Consider the following 19,855-nt stretch of genomic DNA (forward strand, 5'->3'; position numbering starts at 1 on the left):
ACTTTTCTAAAGGGTATAACGTCAATTCAACTACACTACCTACCTACAAACTGTAATTTGTAACATGTATAGGATGTACAGTATAGGGGTCTAACTCTAAGCAGCTATTTTGTCCCCACAGCCAGCTATTCATGTGACTATAAATAACTGAGAAGTATGTTTCCAGGGCCACCGGACAGGGAATGGGTCTTTCAGATTCTAATCTAGGCACCCAGAACCAAATCTAATCAATTACATTTATGTTCAGTCTGTCTCAAGACTATTCCCATTCCTGCATTATACTGTCTATCAGTAATTCTAACCACTATTGAGTTGAACGAATACAGAATTGTCTTTATCTATGCTATGTGTTTCCTTTTATTTTTTTACTTATTTTATTTGTAAAAACTGGAAATACTATATGAATTGCAGCATTGTGTTCAAAATCATGCCACCAATAATCCCTACAGTTGGAAATGTGTTGACGGTTGTCTGTACTTAAATCACTATTTTAATCACTCATATACACGGAGTATACCAAACATTAGGAACACCTTCCTAATATTGAGTTGCACCCCCCCCTTCCCTCCCCTCCCTTTTGACCTCAGAACAGACTTCATTCGTCGGGGCATGGACTCTACAAGGTGTCGAAAGCGTTCCACAGGGATGCTGGCCCATGTTGACGCCAACGCTTCCCACAGTTGTGTCAAGTTGGCTGGATGTCCTTTGGGTGGACCCTTCTTGTTACACACAGGAAACTGTAGTGTGAAAAACCCAGCAGCATTGCAGTTCTTGACACAAACTGGTGTGCCTGGCACCTACTACCATACTCCATTCAAAGGCACTTAAATATTTTGTCTTGCCCATTCACCCTCTGAATGGCACAGATACACAATCTGTCTCAAGGCTTAAAAATCCTTCTTTAACTGGTCTCCTCCCCTTCATCTACTTTGATTGAAGGGGATTTAACAAGTGACAACAATTAGGGATCATAGCTTTCACCTGGATTCACCTTGTCGGTCTATGTCATGGAAAGAGCAGGTGTTCTTAATGTTTTGTATACTCAGTGTATACCACAGGTGTCAAACTCATTCCATGGATGAATGAGTGTCTGCGGGTTTTCGCTCCTCCCTTGTACTCAATAGAGGAATTAAGGTCAACAGCTAGTAACAAACTCCCCTCACCTGGTTGTTTAAGGCTTTATTGAAAGGAAAAGCCAAAAACCTGCAGACACTCGGCCATCCATGGAATGAGTTTGACACCCCTGGTCTAGATACAGCCTTTAAAGATGGAATCCGCATCAGGGGAAACGGCACCACAGTTCCGGTGTTACGGAGGTGAGCTGCGTGGTAAAAATAAAATTGCAGTACACATTCTGCTGTTCTATCACACGTGCAATGATGTGCGAGGGGAAAACAAGTGTTTGCAGTAACTTCTTTGTTGTATACTGAACAAAAATATAAATGCAAAATGTAACAATTAACAATTTTAATGAGTTACAGTTCATACAAGGAAATCAGGCAATTTAAATAAATTAGGCTCTAATCTATGGATTTCACATGACTGGGCAGGGGCGGAGCCAGGCCCAGCCAATCAGAATGAGTTTTTCCTCACAAAAAGGCTTTATTACAGACAGAAATACTCTTCAGTTTCATCAGCTGTCTGGGTGTCTGGTCTCAGACGATCTCGCAGGTGAAGAAGCCGGATGTGGAGGTCCTGAGCTGGCGTGGTTACACATGGTCTGTGGTTGCGAGGCTCGTTGGATGTTTTGCCAGTACTTTGTACTGTAGTGTAAGTAAGACACTTCTGACTGTAGGATGTGCCACAATGTTCTATCTGGGCCTAAGCACCACAGCTGAAGTACTTTATTGTGCATTATGCTAAATCCACTGCTTGTCTGGCGTCAATGTTACTGTTGCACTGTATGGAGAATTAAAGTCTGCCACTGTAATACAGATAGTTTATGCTTGCAGAAAGCATTGTTTTGTGGTCACAATGAACTTATTAATGAGTAATGACCTGGTCCTACTTGGTCTATGAATGTGAAGGAATCTCAATAAACCAAACTAAAAACAGAACTGTGGCATTCTTCACTATTTTCTTCCCTTTCCAGTCAAATGCCACACAGACTCATGATTGATGTAGGCTTGCAAATAGGTGAGATAACATGAAATTATTCCAGACTGTTAGAGAACTTTGTCACCCTAAGAGCTACAGTCTGTCGTTGCTGTTTTAAAGAGCTCAGTCTTCAATGAAAACAGTTTCCAGAAACAGTAGCATTTACTTTACAATTTCTGATCCAGAGAAGCAATGCATATGTATGACTAATGATGCTGCAGTGCATTTACAGTGGTGGAAAAAGTACTAAATTGTCATACTTGAGTAAAAGTGAAAGTAAATGCTATACATCAAATTCCTTTGATTAAGAAAACCGGATGGCACACGCCAACACTCGGACATAATTTAGAAACAGTATTTGTTTAGTGTGTCTGCCTGATCAGAGGCAGCAGGGATGACAACGCTTTATAGTGATAGGTATGTGAATTGGACCATATTGCTGTCCTGCCTTCGCATTCGAAATATAAGTAGTTTAGTACAGACATCCCCAAAAAATGAAAGGTCCAATGTGCAATTTGTATCTCAATATCAAATCATTTCTAGGTAACAATTAAGTCCCTTACTGTGACTGTTCAATTAAAATTGTCAAAAAGAAACAAATCGCTTTTTAGCAGAGCAATTTCTCAAGCAAGAATTTTGTTAGGGCTGTCTGGGAGTGGCCTGAGTGGGGAGAGGAAAACTGAAAATAAGATTTTGAACTCTTTCTTATTGGTCTATTAAATAATTTACAGCTTGGTGATGTCACCAGGCGGGCCAAAACTCCATCCCAACAAAACAGGCTGAAATTTCAGGCAGTCTTTTCAAACAGCTCTTACACTAAAAAAGGCATTATCATTTTCACAGTATTATTCCAACTTCAGTGTGGAAATATATGTATATATCACGTTTTGACTGCATTGGGCCTTTAAATAGTACTTATCAGTTTGGGAGGAGAATACCAAGGTGTAAGTCAGAGTCCTTGTCCCATGGTTGGTGGACAGTGTACAGTCCTCCTTTCCTCCAATGGGACCTTAAGCCCTTTATCAGCTGCTGCTCCTGGGTTACAGCCAATTAGAGACAAGGAAAACACAACAGGGTGTGGCCTGTCCGACCTGACTCAAAAGCCCCGGCCGATGCCCACCTCCTCCCCAGGTCCCATCGTTGTGTGACTGTGAAGAGCGATACCCTCCGCTTCACAGTAGACCAATAGGGCTCTTAAGTCGACCGCCAACCCCGTCTTTCGACACTACTATAGGCTCCAGCCATCACAACACAGTCAGTCGACTCTACAGGCATGGGTAACGCTACAGGATCCACCGTGGAAGATCTCCAGGCCGTGGAGAAGCACCTCTGGTATAAGAAGTTCATGACCGAGTGTCCTTCGGGTCAGCTCACCCTGCATGAGTTCAAGCAGTTCTTTGGGCTCCGGGGACTGGATGCTGAGGCCAACGCCTACATCGAGCAGATGTTCCGCACGTTCGATATGAACAAGGTAAGACTATGCGGCATTCATTGAACCGAGGACACTTGCAAAGGGGATGCTATAGGGTAAAATGGGCTTTACATTTATATGTCAAAGTAGGAATGCCTCAGGTACACTCAAAATGCTGAAGGGGACATCTTACCAACAGAGGTACATATAAGGATATGATTGGCTGTATTGTAAAATCTATGCACTAATTACAAGTGCACCTAAATATATAGTAATGCCATCATGCCTCTACTTCAATAAGACCCCTAGTTCTCCATTTTCTAAAAGCTAAAGTACATCAAAAGTGTGCATCTTAAACCAGCAAGAATCCACAGTTAAACATAGGGAATCTCTTGAATCCTAGGGTTTTGTTTTGACTAGTCTTCCAGATGAGTTTGAAGAAGCTAATCGTCTCACAAGGCTCAATTTACACAACTATATTTAGTAACCCTGTCACCTTTGATTATAATAGGCTAGGATTGGATTCATATGCGATTTAGTATGAGGATTATTTTGAGAGACAAGTTGTCAATATCTCTGCGGAAGGAGTGCGGTCTGAGTTTATCTACTATTTTTCTCTTTAGAAAGACAGCACCAGGTTCTGGTAATCTCCGGTACATTCTGGTTGATTTAAGAATCAATTAAATTATTTCAGCATCAGAGACAGCTGGTTTTAACTAGTGATAGCTTATGTGAAAGTTTAATGACAGAACATGATGCATGTGAACAGTTGGTTACACTGATCAGAATATTGAATGTTCACTTCAAAGAAATTACTTGAATCTCCATTTTATCACATTGAACCCTAAGGAATGTCCAGATTTCAAGAGCTGTGTGCCAGATTAGACCTTTATGTGTTTTGAGTTTCCCCATTTTTGTCAGTACCTAGTAGTTTTATGGGTGTAGCTGGGGAGGTTGGAAACCATGGTACTATTCCCTGGGGACAGAACTAAGTGACTAACTGCTATTTTCAGATCTTCGGGGCAGTGCAGTGAACAAGGCTGGTAAATATGTTACAAAACGGGTTGTTAGAATCCTGGATGCTGATTAGGAAGTGCAGTATGACAACCTTAGATTGTGCACGTCGGCTGCGTTTAACCAGGCAGCCCAATTCTGATCTTTTTTCCACTAACTGGTATTTTTTTGACCAATCATATCAGCTCTTTTTCAGAGCTGATCTGATTGTAGAGTCGCAATTCAACGGCTCAGACACGAGAGGTATGTGGCAGGGTCTACAGTCAATCACGGACTACAAAAATTAAACCAGACCCGTCACGCGGACCACGATGTCTTGCTCCCAGACAAACTAAACAGCTTCTTAGCTCACTTTGAGGACAATACAGTGCCACTGACACGGTCCGCTACCAAAACCTGCGGGCTCTCCTTCACCGCAGCCAACGTGAGTAAAACATTTAAACGTGTTAACCCTCGCAAGGCTGCCGGCCCAGACGGCATCCCTAGCCGCGTCCTCAGAGCATGCGCAGACCAGCTGGCTGGTGTGTTTACGGACACACTTCAGGAGGTTGAAGAAATTTGGCTTGTCACCAAAAACACCCAAACTTTTACAAACGAGAGCATCCTGTCGGGCTGTATCACCGCCTGGTATGGCAACCGCTCCGCCCACAACCGTAAGGCTCTCCAGAGGACAGTGAGGTCTGCACAACGCATCACCGGGGGCAAACTACCTGCCCTCCAGGACACCTACACCACCCGATGTCACAGGAGGGCCAAAAAGATCATCAAGGACAACAACCACCCGAGCCACTGCCTGTTCACCTCGCTATCATCCAGAAGGCGAGGTCAGTACAGGTGCATCAAAGCTGCGACCGAGAGACTGAAAAACAGCTTCTATCTCAAGGCCATCAGACTGTTAAACAGCCATCACTAACATTGAGTGGCTGCTGCCAACATACTGACTCAAATCTCTAGCCACTTTAATAATAAAAAATTGGATGTAATAAATGTATCACTAGTCACTTTAGACAATGCCACTTTATAGAATATATAATGTTTACGTACCCTACATTACTCATCTCATATGTATATACTGTACTCTATACCATCTACTGCATCTTGCCTATGCCGTTTGGCCATCACTCATCCATATATTTATATGTACATATTCTTATGCATTGCTTTACACTTGTGTGTGTATAAGGTAGTTGTTGTGAAATTGTTAGATTACTTGTTAGATATTACTGCATGGTCAGAACTAGAAGCACAAGCATTTCACTACACTCGCATTAACATCTGCTAACCATGTGTATGTGACCATTTTTTTTTTTTTATTTGGTCAGAGACCAATCACATCAGCTCTTTTTCAGAACTGATCTGATTGGTCAGAGACCAATTAGTGAAAAAAGGATCAGAATTGAGCTCCCTGTGTAAACGCAGGCATTGTGAAGTGATGGTGTCAGTGTAAAGCTGAGGGAAGTGCGACTCATTTGGGTTGACCCAGAGGGCACTAATGCTGCCAAGTAATTTTGTAGGATCTTAATGTGAGCCAGTTTTCTACAGCAGGAAAATAATCCTATAGCAACAGGAAAAGTGAATTATTATGTGGATTATAATTAATGGACATTTTTTGAAGGGGTTGATACATTTTCTATAAGAGAAAATTAAGTCAGAAATGTTTAAAACGCAAATACACTACAGGTTTTAAAATGTCCTACATTGCAGGAAAGTTAACCTGCAACAGGGTGATCAAATTAAGATCCTACATCTGTATGTCTTGCCACAGCCTTGGCACAGATCAGTGTGGAGATAATCCCACAGCGATTATACATAGAAGATCCATTATCAGGGATGATAACTAAGCAGAACATGATCACCTACATCTTGAGGAGATGACTGAGATAACCTGAGATGGTAAAAAGAGACGTTCCAACTAACACGCTTTCCTTTTTACAGGATGGCTACATAGACTTCTTGGAGTATGTAGCTGCTCTGAGCCTGGTGATGCGGGGTAAAATGGAACATAAGCTCCGCTGGTACTTTAAGCTGTATGATGTGGACGGCAACGGGTGCATTGATCGAAGTGAGCTGCTAAACATCATAAAGGTATAGAGACCAGTCCAGATAGGCAGTGCTGTGCAATGGAATCTGTATCACACAAAGGCATGCAGGCTAACTCGCTCCTTTTCTCTTCTTCAGGCTATCCGTGCAATCAATGGGAACGAAAACCAGGAAGTTGATGCAGAGGAGTTCACCAACCGGGTGTTTGACAAGATAGACGTCAACGGAGATGGCGAGTGTCCACTTCTTTTTTGTCACAGACTTGTAGGGTTGCGAGTTCTGTCCCTTTCCATTTCAGGCTAACAATCTCTTGACCTTGTCTTCTACCTTCTACCCATCAGGGGAGCTGTCTTTGGAGGAGTTTGTGGCAGGGGCTCACACTGACGAAGACTTCATGGAAGTGATGATGAAGACCTTGGATCTCACCCACATAGTCGCCATGATCCACAATCGGAGGCACAGTGTTTAGAGTCTGCCCTCAGACGCCTCCATCTCCACTCTCCATTGTAATAGACTGCCGAAGGGCCACATAGGAACTGAGCCATGAGCCCTCAAAAGATCTAGCCCAGATTTGTATAAAGACAATCTTTATCTTAGCAATGCTGAAGGGCCATGCTTTGAATGCATTCTTTGTTGTCGGAATTCACAAGAGGTTGAATGACGATGAAAGATGCCCTTTGCCTGCATACAAATGACTCAGTCAACCATTGCTGGCTGGTTAGTGCGCTTGTGCATGATCTAAATCTGAGAGAGGTCTACATGATGAGAGATTTCTCACACCGTCAGCTGAACCAGAGACCCAACTAGGTCATAACATAAGGAGGGTGGAGGATAAAGAGGGTGGAGGGAGTGGAGTGGTGACTACCCAAGGTGGTGATTACCCATTATAACCCATGCATTCCTGACAAAAAAATATATATATATTTTTTTTTAAATCCCTCACCCACCTCAGAGACAGATTCCTGTAGGGAAATGATCACTTCCAAACCACATCGATAATGACGTCTCAATCTCTTTTGGACCTAACTCAGTTATTCAGTTGAGTGGTTCCTCTCTATGACTGTGGGTCCGGGTTCTATTGGAGGAAGTTATAATTCACCCACTTTCCTCCCAGTAGTCAGTTATCAGCTCAAATATGACTAGAACCCAAGTTTATTCTGTGCCATGACTAAACGGTCCAGTTCCTCAGGAAACAGGTTCTTCCACAAGTTAGGGATCTCAATAACTTTGATACTTGTCACAAAATGCACTTTGTAAAAAAATAAGACCAGCATGTTTTTACATTGCACTGGCCCCAGTTGTTAGGAAATTAAAGTCAGCATTTTCAGGACTTCAATCATTTGAAGGAATATCTTAACACAACTACATTCTAATGTTTTCACTACAAGACAGTAAAGTCAAAAAAATTAATTGTGCACACTTGTTTGTGTTTCTGTGAGTGAATGATCAATGCGCTCACCTAGATTGCATTAGAATGACCTTTATACAGATCCATAGCCCACTAAACTTGTGCATTCTGTAGGAAAAAAATGTTTTACCCAAAACTTGCTCTAGTTTATAATTGTCAAATAAAGATTGAAATCTGTTGTATTTTCATCACGCTCCACAGCTTTAATTGCTCACTATTGTTTTAGAAATCAAAATGCCTCACAGACATTACAGCCTCTGTGGCATAATGAGGGAGACAGGGAGGTGAGTCACAAGGCAGACTGCACCAGTGTGGTTGCCATGACAACCATGACCCATTTCCATGGTAACACACATCCATAAAGCACTACAAAAAGGTTACGCAGCACTTCCATGGATCTGAACGAATCTGGAAGGAGGGACACTGACCAGGGCAGTCTGACATTCAGCAGCATGTTTAAAAACCACATGAACATGATGTAAAATATTAAATAAATATGCCGGCTGATACATAGAAAACACCCAAACTAAATAAAAAGGAGTAGAGGTCACAGTCAGTCAGGGTGAGGACCTAAAACCACCAAAACTCCCCTTGTGGATCTGACTGTACTGGCTTTACCTCTGCAGACAGACAGGACAGACTGCATTGTGCTGCGCTGGTTGATCCACTGCTCACAGGATGAGTGTTTAAATCTGGATAATTGTAATCAGTTATGGGATTCACTGGGGCAGGAATGGCTAGTAACAAATAAACAAGTACCCAGGAATATAGCACCTGCTAACCCAGAAAGGATTAATAATCTACAACTGCAGACCATAACACACCACTAACCACATATACCAAATCAATACACCACTGTTATCAGGAAGGATGTCAACCATCATGGAGAGCTGATCATTTTACCTTTTAGTAATTTAGCAGACACTCTTATCCAGAGCTTCTTGCAGTAGTGAGTCCATACATTTTCATAGTTGTCTCCCGCGGGAATTGAACCCACAACCCTGGCGTTGCAAGCCATGCTCTACCAACTGAGCTACACGGGACCAATGAGACACTAGTGTACTGCTACTACCTAGTGCCTTAGCTCAGATCCCTCCCACATATAGCTTAAAGGGAATCTGAGAGACTACGTAGTACATGGGGCTTTGACCATTATGGAATTTTGGGTAACAATTAATTGTCATGAAAACGGCCATGGATATTGTCATCATTTTTGTTTAAAAAGAATTTGCGCTTTTAATGTATTATACTGAATCTTTGAAAATAGCCATGACATACCTAATGAATACAACACCGCTTTGGTGGCAACCACATCTCAAAAATGAATGGGTTTGACCACTTGGAACATTTGGAAAGGAAGTTTCTCCTCTCGACCATGCCGTTCTGCTCGTAAAACAATGACCAACTTTACCCTCATGTAAAAATGAAAAACTGCTATTGGGTAAACTTGTCTATATCTACTTGTAAATAAAGTGGACCCCCCCCCTAAAATGAAGGTTTCAAGAAGATGTTTCTTTTGTGTTCAGTTATTGTCAATAATTGTTATTTACATGATTATTGTGCCAACCTTATTTCATAGTATCAGCACAGCGATTTACGCCAACAGAGCAATTAATGGGACAATTTGACTTCATGGGAACGCAAGATCTAGAATCAGAGAGAAGGAAACGTAGAAATATTACATTATATACCCTACATTTTGTACCTTAAAAAGAAGTCTTCGATGAGTCCTTCATTCTACCTGGTTGTTATTGTGCGTAGCTGTAGTTGTCAGACTATGTAGGGAACAGAATCCTGTCACAATTATGAAACCTTTGTTAACAGGGATATTTTATTGTGAAGTATTGAAAAATAATATTGAAGTCCACCAAAACCCCAAGGTATCCAAAGGGCTCCTGTGAATCCAGTAAAATATGAATGTTCTCTATTGTTTGTTTACCACAATCAAACAGGTGTAGCTAGGGAATCAATAGGCGCATTCACAATGCAGAATATTCACAATGCTGCAGATGCTGGTGTCTGACAGTGGTTCCAGTCAGTCACCAGGGGGCAGTAAAGCATAGGCCTAATGATTCCATAGTCCTCTGGTCCTGCACAGTGCGGAGTCCAGACAACCAAGGCATCTCCCACCTTTCTGCTCATGTTTGTCCAATGTCCACCAGTACATTCCATTCCATCAGAGTCCAGGTGAATTCCTCTCCCTTAAACCACCATGGCTAGAGGAAGTCATACAGGTACTTTACCATGTCAAAGCTCACAGTCCTGGAAATTAAGAGCAGGGGGTCACAAAAGTCAGCATCTGATATTGTAAAAATAGAAATGTCTAGCAGTAAAACAGATCTGTGGCGAATACACTAAAGCAGGGCTCTCCGACCCTGTTCCTGGAGAGATACCCTCCTGTAGGTTCCCTCCAACCCTGATCTAGCACACCAGGTTCTAATAATTAGCTGGTTGATGAACCGAAAGAGGTCAGTTACAACTGGGGTTGGAGCGAACACCTACAGGATGGTATGTCTCCAGGAACAGGGTTGGAGGGAACCTACAGGAGGGCATGTCTCCAGGAACAGGGTTGGAGAGCCCTGCACTAAAGACAACAGTAACATACACACCTGGAGATGGCAAGGATGAAGTCCAGAGAGACGGCACATTTGTACTTGGGCGCATCCAGCTGGTCGTCGTGGCCCACCTGATTCAACAGCTGAAGGGTCACCAGGGAGGAGATCTGGGGGGGTATGAGGGCTTATCATCAACCATGTTTCATTTGGCTTTACACAAATAGAGAATTCAGACTGGAGATCAAATCATTTTAAAATCACTTCACATTAAGCCCGTACCACACATCAATTCAAGAGCAGTTCAGGGGTTGAAATAATCTAGCCAAGGGGACAGCTGGTGAATTAGAATAAGAATCATCCAATCATATACTAATACTACCATCACATGACTATTCCAGGAGTTCCACTAAATAACATTGCTACATAATTTTCCATAATCCCAGTTCAGTCAGAGCTGATTGAGGACCTTTTCACTGAAGAATGAGTTTGTTTTATACTGAACAAAAATATAAAACACAACATGTAAAGTGTTGGTTTCATGAGCTGAAATAAAATAAATGTTCGTAGAACATCCAGAAATCTTTCCTGCCCAGGACCTACACATCTGGCTACCTCCCCTGCAGGATCGTGTGTGTGTGTGTGTGGGGGGGGGGGGGGGGGGTTGCATTTATGATTGCATTTTACTTTTCATGTATTGACGTGTATATTCATGTGTATAGTGTATATTGATGTGTATGTTTGATACAGGGCTCATATGTAAGAGTCCTTGATCTCAGCATGACTCCCTGTCAAAATAAAGGTTAAATATATATTTTTTAATTATCCCTTGGATGACACTGCAGAAAGCCTGAGTGTCTAAGCTGACCTGACAGAAAACACTGGCGGTGGGGGCCACTCTGCTGTCCACCACACTGTAGAAGATGGCCAGGAGACGGTCCAGAGGGAATGGCTTGGGCCCCAGCAGGTGATTACTGGTCTGAATGGGAGGGAGGTGAATTCACTAGGTAGAACATCTCATTGACTAAACCTAAAGAATAGTACAACAGCTTTAGTTAAAGATAATCACCTTTTCATGTTTCTTCAAAAAGTTGGTCTTTTTTATTTTGCCATGGTGCTGTTGGGCAAGAGAGAATCATATAATCACCAATAACTAAAACACACACAAGGATGGGGGGAAATTATGCAAACAATTACATTGATAGAAACTACAATCCATCTGCAATATTAAAGTTGATCTACCCCCCCACAAAAAAGAGAAGAAAAAAAATATGAGTAGGTAAAGTAGCTGGCAAACAGAGTTGGTGAATAGCAGGTGGTATTGATTAGAGGTCAACCGATTAATCGGTATGGCCGATTAATTAGGGCCGATTTCAAGTTTTCATAACAATCGGAAATCGCTATTTTTGGACAAAGATTTGGCCAATTTCTTCTTTTTTTTTTTAAATCTTTTTTTTTTACACCTTTATTTAATCTTTATTTAACTAGGCAAGTCAGTTAAGAACACATTCTTATGCCTTGTTCAGGGGCAGAATGACAGATTTTTACCTTGTCAGCTCGGGAATTCAACCTTGCAACCTTACAGTTAACTAGTCCAACGCTCTAACCACCTGATTACATTGCACTCCACGAGGAGACTGCCTGTTACGCGAATGCAGTAAGAAGCCAAGGTAAGTTGCTAGCTAGCATTAAACTTATCTTATAAAAAACAATCAATCAACCATAATCACTAGTTAACTACACATGGTTGATGATATTACTAGTTTATCTAGCGTGTCCTGCGTTGCATATAATCGATGCGGTGCGTATTCGCGAAAAAGGACTGTCTTGCTCCAATGTGTACCTAACCATAAACATCAATGCCTTTCTTAAAATCAATACACAAGTATATATTTTTAAACCTGCATATTTAGTTAATATTGCCTGCTAAACTGGCTCGTTGCGAACTCTGTGAAGACTATTTCTTCCTAACAAAAGACAGCCAACTTCGCCAAACGGGGGATGATTTAACAAAAGCGCATTTGCGAAAAAAGCACAATCGTTGCACGACTGTACCTAACCATAAACATCAATGCCTTTCTAAAAATCAATACACAGAAGTATATATTTTTTAAACCTGCATATTTTGCTAAAAGAAATCCAGGTTAGCAGGCAATATTAACCAGGTGAAATTGTGTCACTTCTCTTGCGTTCATTGCACGCAGAGTCAGTGTATATGCAACAGTTTGGGCCGCCTAATTTGCCAGAAATTTACGTAATTATGACATAACATTGAAGGTTGTGCAATGTAACAGGAATATTTAGACTTATGGATGCCACCCGTTAGATAAAATACGTAACGGTTCCGTATTTCACTGAAAGAATAAACGTCTTGTTTTCGAGATGATAGTTTCCGGATTCGACCATATTAATGACCTAAGGCTCGTATTTCTGTGTGTTATTATGTTATAATTAAGTCTATGATTTGATAGAGCAGTCTGACTGAGCGATGGTAGGCACCAGCATGCTCGTAAGCATTCATTCAAACAGCACTTTCGTGCGTTTTGCCAGAAGCTCGTCGCTGTGCTTCAAGCATTGAGCTGTTTATGACTTCAAGCCCATCAACTCCTGAGATTAGGCTGGTGTAACCGATGTGAAATGGCTAGCTAGTTAGTGGGGTGTGCGCTAATAGCGTTTCAAACGTCACTCGCTCTGAGACTTGGAGTGGTTGTTCCCCTTACTCTGCATGGGTAACGCTGCTTCGAGGGTGGCTGTTGTCGATGTGTTCCTGGTTTGAGCCCAGGTAGGGGCGAGGAGAGGGACGGAAGCTATACTGTTACACTGGCAATACTAAAGTGCCTATAAGAACATCCAATAGTCAAAGGTATATGAAATACAAATCGTATAGAGAGAAATTGTCCTGTAATTCCTATAATAACTACAACTTAAAACTTCTTACCTGGGAATATTGAAGACTCCTGTTAAAAGGAACCACCAGCTTTCATAGGTTCTCATGTTCTGAGCAAGGAACTTAAACGTTAGCTTTTTTACATGGCACATATTGCAATTTTACTTTCTTCTCCAACACTTTGTTTTTGCATTATTTAAACCAAATTGAACATGTTTCATTATTTATTTGAGGCTAAATTGATTTTATTGATGTATTATATTAAGTTAAAATAAGTGTTCATTCAGTATTGTTGTAATTGTCATTACAAATTATTATTTATTTTTTTAAATAATAATTTAAAAAATATCGGCCAATTAATCGGTATCGGCCTTTTTTGGTCCTCCAATAATCGGTATCGGCGTTGAAAACTCATAATCGGTCGACCTCTAGTATTGATGTTAAACAATTGACTCCTATTCCAACCATGACTTGACAATCACGTGTCTAGCTTTTGAGATGGTGAGGTGAATGAGGTTCAGGTGCTGAGGAGAGAACAGGTACCTTGAGGAAGAAGCGTTTGTCAGTGCGAGCAGGGTTGTAGGAGGCCAGGTATGCAGCTATCAGCAGGAACTTGGAGTAGTAAGGCAGCTCCACATGGGCATGAGCAGACAGACCTGAGAAAGGCAGAGGAAGCTCTCAATGTCATTACCTGGGAAACATGTACAACAGCATCATCTACAGATGGCTTGTGGATAGGAGATGAGAGAAACATCTGCTGTTGTTTCCACTGTCTGGGTATCTAGTAACAATGAGTCTGGAGTGGGCCCTCCATTCAAGGATAAACATAGGGGTAGTTTAGAGGGTCCACTGCCCTGAACTCCCTCTCAGGCTGGGGACTAGCAGCAACACAAAGGAGGAGATAGCTGGGGTCTGGGAGTGTGTGAACTGGTCCTGGTCACTAGATTCTAGCTAGGTTATTTCCACCGGTCTTGTTCTCAGTGAATGCGTGCATATGTATCTGTGTGTATCTGTGTGTCCACACTTCTCCTTGCCTACCTCTCATGGCTCCTGCCTCCTTCTCCTCCATCTGCAGCTGTTGCTCCCACTGCACACTGAGCAGAAGAGACATGACAAAGTCAGGGGACACACCACTATTACAGAGCCAGCAGCACTGAGCCGCTGTTGTGTAATAAAGGCCGGCAAACGTAATTAAGGCCGTCTGTCGTCAGTCCATGAGAGAAGGAGGTTGGTCACGGAAGCTAAATCAATGGGACTCGATCATCTTTGGCTGAGGCAGATGTACACAGACAGACCTGGACACCTCTCGCAGGTACACCGTCTGCATGGCCTTCTTCAGGTGAGGCTCGATGTTCCTCCACAGCTTGTGAGTGTCACCCTCTTTCACTGAGGGCAGAGAAAATAAAGGTTGGAATTTAAACATTGATAATCTGAGAAACAAGCTAGAGAGAGGATGACATGAAAGGAATCCATCATCAAATTAAAGTACAGAGAGACACTAAGGGAAGACAACAAAGTAATTGAAATATTGATGTGGTTACTGTTCTAGAAATATGAATATATTACCTTTGCCTTGCTCCAAAGGTTCAATGAATTTAGAGAAATTGAGGGCAGCCTGTTGGAAAAAAGAATTAAAAATATGAAAGGACAACAAGTACAGACTATGACAATGTAAACAACATGTCTGCCAAGGTTGGATCATTATTACAATTCTGCATAACAAAGAAAACCCCAATCCTTAGAAGTAGTAACTCAAGTGGACTAAATAAAATAGTGATGGATAGCCTGGAAACAAACTCATACTGAATCCTCAAAGGGTAGCATGGAGAGTGTGTGTACATATTCAGAGCAAACTGTTGCCTAATCTGAAATGAACCCCTTGCACCAAACTATTGACATTTCTTTAAACCCCCAGAATACATCTTAAAGGACTGGATAAGTGTGTAAGCCAGACCTTTTCTTCAAACTTACAAGGGGGCATCAAGACACATCTAGAGATAGGTGCAAGGGCTAGTTCTTTGTCTGGGCTATCGGAGCGTGTTATGACATAGCGTGTTAACAGCTAGTTGAGAGTTACTTTGAGTGTGTCTGTGTCCTTACTGAGTGTGGTCTGAATGTGTGAGCATGTGTCTGTGAGAGTTCAGTGTTACTATAAGTGTGCATAACTGACCAGGTGTCTGAGCTCTCGGAGGTCCCTGCAGACGGAGTAGAAGACTCCCAGTAGGATGTTGATGAAGGCTGAGTAGAGCTCTGGCGAGTAGGACGGGTGGCTGTCCTCAGACAGGATCTGCTGCAGCTCCCCTGCACAGGGACAACACACACACAGTCAACGCCTGCCTCAAATGAAGTCACACACAAAGACTCCCTCATACATGATTGTAGTCATTTTATGTACAGGAACTCAGACATTCTTTCAAACATTGATTAAATCCTAAGTGTTAATTTTCTCGACCGGACGCCTTTGTTTGCTGTGTTCTGTCACAGTCACTTTTCATGTGTTGGTGCAAAACCACAGGTACAAAGAGGAGGTTGGTGACACTTTAATTGGGGAGAACAGTCTCGTGGTAATGACTGGAGCGGAATAGGTGGAATGGTATCAAATACATCAAACACATGGTTTCTAGGTGTTTGATGCCATTCCATTTGCACCGTTCCGGCCATTATTATGAGCCGTCCCCTCAACAGCCTCCACTGCCACTAATCCATCTGTACCTAATTCAATGCTGAAGGCCATAGATGCTTGTCTGTTGACAGCTGTACCTTTACTGTAGTCAGGGAAGTGGAGCAGCAGTGGTTCAAAGCAGCCAGTGTTGGGTCGGAACTTATCCCACACGATCTCACTGAGCAGGATCACCGTCACATTGTCCTCAACCTGCCAGAGAAGCAGTGTGTCAGTTGCGTAGAGGTACAAAATCAGATCACAGATCAGTTACTTGGCATTGCATTGTGGATTCACAAAGAATACAACTATGTTGGTAGTCAACAACACCTTTACAACATCAATGCAAGGGGATGTGTTTTTCTCCTTCAAACCTGAGTAAACTAAAGAGGGAGGACAGTTATGAAGACAGCTGTCCAAGTGCATTCTCCCAACACTTCACATTACAATACTGCTTCTGATTATCACCTCAAAAGGTGCATCTGTCACCGTGACTGCACATCTGTCACCGTAACTGCACTAGCTACATGCCACTCACACAGCTGTTAAAAACACTTCTACCAAGATAAAAACAGGCGGTATTCAGCTTTAAAAACTAAACAAAAACTAAACATTCTGGTCATCTATCTGCACTTTTGAAGTTCAGAATTAACATGCAAAGAATGATTATCAAGAATGATTGTCATTCTTCCTCATCTCTGCCTTTCAAAGCACTTATTCTAGTGCCTCCTTGAAACATTCAATTCAAGGTTATCTATCAAAAAGGGCACCCTTCTGCGCTAGTTCACCATCCATCACTCAGTCTGTCTGCAACTTAATGAAGTAGTATGCTCAACAGGTGACATGACTCTTACCAGTTCCTGAAGGCGCAAGAAGGCAGGGAGGACATTGGCTTCCATATCTCTAAGGAGCTCAGCCCGGTCCAGCACCTACCCAGATACACACAGCAGAGGTCACTGTAACTGTTTCATAATACATAATATACCACAAATTATGCTTTATAACAATTCACGTTATACTTCATCGGAAAGAGAATCTGCATTGTAACTGAGGATGCAATTTTTAAAAGAAGTGGATTATCAAGCAGGAATATCACAGGTGAGGATGATTTTTACTCACAATGTATCGTGTCTGCTTGGCTGAGGCCTGGACACACAGTTGTTTGTAGACTCGTACGAAGTCTGACAGGGAGGGACTGCGGGACAGTAGGGAGACAGAGTCGGAGCCAAAGAGGGAGAGGAGAACCTGCTCAAACAGCAGTCCTACAGAGACACATTCCACACAGCTCATTGTGGCATAGGGAAGCTCCAGTTCCTTCAGCAAGGTGTGTATCACATGGCTTTTTCCTGTGGCACGATGACCATAAATGAAAATGGAAGGGTAGCTGCATTGCTCTGGCTGTAGGCACAAAATGTATTAAAGTGTCAATACAATGATTCACATATTTGGGCAAGAAAACATTTTAAATGTATTATTTAATAGTGGCGATGGGTGGTGTTTAAGATGAAGGAGGACGATTTATGAGCATGGCCTTATTTCTATTACAGCATATTAGATGACTGTCATTTATATTCCATTCACCCAGTTCAATGTAACATCGATAGGTTTAGGCTACTACACGATACTAGAATTTTCCCATTACCCATCATGAGGTTGCTACAATCTAGCCTATGAATGAGAGTTTACAACATAGATGCACACAGTTCAAGAGAAAAATTTGTGGTGACAGATGGTGATGCAATATTGAATGTGTGACACATTGACAGACAGTCATACATTCAATATTGCATCTAGCTCATTGTACTAGGGTGTAATCATTAGTCCAAACAAGAGTTTCTATTGGACAAATGCATGTATGTTTATCCCCGTTTCTTCCGTTTCCATCCGTTTAAGAAACGTTTTTCAAAATAATCATCGAAATGAATACACCCCTGATCACACGTAAACATAGTTCACTTTCATAGCAGCTACGTTGTATTCCTTCTCGCATCTACGTGCTCTCCTCCTCTCATATTTTCCTTTTGCTTGTGGACTTCAATGCAAAAAACATCAGCTGTCTGAGACCAGGCGAAAAAACTTCCCGAGCCAAACCATTTCATAACCGCTACACACAGCCTACATCTTTGTCACCATATGAGCTAAAGTAATATCATAGTCAACATAACTAATAGAACTAACAAGTTAGTAAACCTGCTACAATCATGCAGTACAATGTAAGCAGTTTAGCAGTTAAACTGACGCCCCCGGTGGCAATAAATTAGTAAAACCTAAAGCTTACCTTGGAAGAGTTCCAGTGTTGGATAGTCATAGCCAGCTAACTAACATAGCATCCCTCTGTGGTTGTTTTATTTGTTTTATTTTACTGTATACCGTAAGGAACTTGAAGTTACAATGTTTCAAATCAGACACAGACCTCTCCCATCAACGCCAGCAGCATGCTCGCCTGGACATCTCTGCAAGGCAACCTCTCCATCACGCGCTGCAACTTTTCATCCTCATACCCTAAGTGCTGAAGTTGTGCTGCCATTGTTTAGGCTACTTTTAGACACACGCCGAACCGTAAAGTGTATGACTTAAAGTAGTTTGGCCTGTAATAGAGATAAAGAGACAGTTACAGAACATGGTAACTCTTTTCAAACTAACGTTAGCGGTGCATTGTGCAAATGGTCTGTCTTTGCCTTCCTTCCTCTGCAGCAGTGCTAGCTAACTCAACTGACAACAACAGTGTAGCTCCGTGGAGGGTAATGTTTAAGGGTAATGATTTAGTTGTTGAAAGTTCATATTTTGTTACTGCAAGCATACTGAATAATGTTACCTGGTTTGAGTTCATGCAGTGAAACTACCATATCCAACATCCCAGTAAACATGTCAAGAGTTTCCCGCGTCTCCAAATTCACGTCACAATTTCCTGATTCTGGGAGTTGTAGTTGTCTATATGCAAAGCGATGCCACTATCACCAAACGCCATCAACCCTATTTGCGATGTTTTGGATGTATGAAAGCGAGTGATTTAATTGAAGACATTTCTTTTCATTGCAAAAATGTTCAAACACCGGCTTCTCGGGCATTATCACTTAAATAAACCACCAGTTTACTGAATACCATTGGTGTTTAATATGAGGGTTTTAGCATGAAATATCCTTTATATGTTTTTACACACCTATTTGACTGCTTTGTTGTAAATGTTTTGGCGCCAAACTGGTGGCAGATGTGAAAAAAAGTCAACACTTGGAAGAGTTAATACAAAATAATGCCATTGTTGATGCTTTTTTCATTAGCCTAATTAGGCAATTTTTTCTTGAACATATGGTCTTTCCACTAGAAGCCCCACAATATGGACAAATTAATAAAAATTGAATACTATATATGAATAAATTTTTTAAATAGTTATTCAAGTATAGGCCTAAATTACCAGTTACCATAGACTGCCATAGATTACCTGTTAAGTACCCAAATTACCGAAGATGTTGATGTTGGTAAATTACCGGTAGATCCCTATACAGATCTGTATCGGCGGCCTGATGGGAAAAGCTGGACACTACAGGCTAGTTAGTAGATGAGGTGGGACAACATTTTCTCATTAGAAATGCATTAATGTCCCACTTCACCTGGCACTTGTTGTGAAATCATTTATACGACTTTGTAAAGGCCTATATACTGTATAAAACACGCTCCGTTTTCACCATTTTGTGACAGTAACCTTATACTAGACTCACCCCATGCCATTTGAATATTGATTTGGGGAGATTCCAAGCTCTTGGTAAAAATCTAACTAAAATGATTCTGC

The 19,855-nt window shown here is 41.7% G+C and overlaps 2 protein-coding genes across 4 annotated transcripts; one reads left to right on the forward strand and one right to left on the reverse strand.

Moving 5' to 3' along the window:
* The first annotated feature begins 3,301 nt into the window (after nt 1-3,301).
* On the forward strand, nt 3,302-7,125 carry LOC139565821 (guanylyl cyclase-activating protein 1-like). Its single transcript, XM_071386424.1, has 4 exons — nt 3,302-3,568; nt 6,458-6,607; nt 6,701-6,794; nt 6,904-7,125. Exons 1-4 carry the CDS (start codon nt 3,371-3,373, stop codon nt 7,029-7,031), a joined length of 570 nt encoding a protein of 189 aa, XP_071242525.1. The 5' UTR covers nt 3,302-3,370; the 3' UTR covers nt 7,032-7,125.
* Nucleotides 7,126-9,779: 2,654 nt separating this feature from the next.
* LOC139565820 (origin recognition complex subunit 5-like) lies at nt 9,780-18,977 on the reverse strand. Of its 3 annotated transcripts, XM_071386421.1 has the most exons (14): nt 18,884-18,977; nt 18,482-18,656; nt 17,188-17,466; nt 16,923-16,997; nt 16,170-16,281; nt 15,580-15,710; nt 14,976-15,024; nt 14,705-14,795; nt 14,448-14,503; nt 13,953-14,065; nt 11,592-11,639; nt 11,391-11,501; nt 10,580-10,692; nt 9,780-10,232 (listed from the first exon to the last, which is right to left on the reverse strand). In XM_071386421.1, the coding sequence occupies exons 2-14, from the start codon at nt 18,593-18,595 to the stop codon at nt 10,187-10,189; spliced, it is 1,338 nt and encodes a 445-aa protein (XP_071242522.1). In that variant the 5' UTR covers nt 18,596-18,656; nt 18,884-18,977; the 3' UTR covers nt 9,780-10,186. The 3 variants fall into 3 exon arrangements, with proteins under 3 accessions (XP_071242522.1, XP_071242524.1, XP_071242523.1); XM_071386423.1 differs by lacking the exon at nt 11,391-11,501; XM_071386422.1 differs by lacking the exon at nt 18,884-18,977 and having other exon boundaries at nt 18,347-18,576.
* Nucleotides 18,978-19,855: the final 878 nt, after the last annotated feature.

This window comes from Salvelinus alpinus, chromosome 37 (genome assembly GCF_045679555.1).
Source record: "Salvelinus alpinus chromosome 37, SLU_Salpinus.1, whole genome shotgun sequence".
NCBI classification, from domain to species: domain Eukaryota; kingdom Metazoa; phylum Chordata; class Actinopteri; order Salmoniformes; family Salmonidae; genus Salvelinus; species Salvelinus alpinus.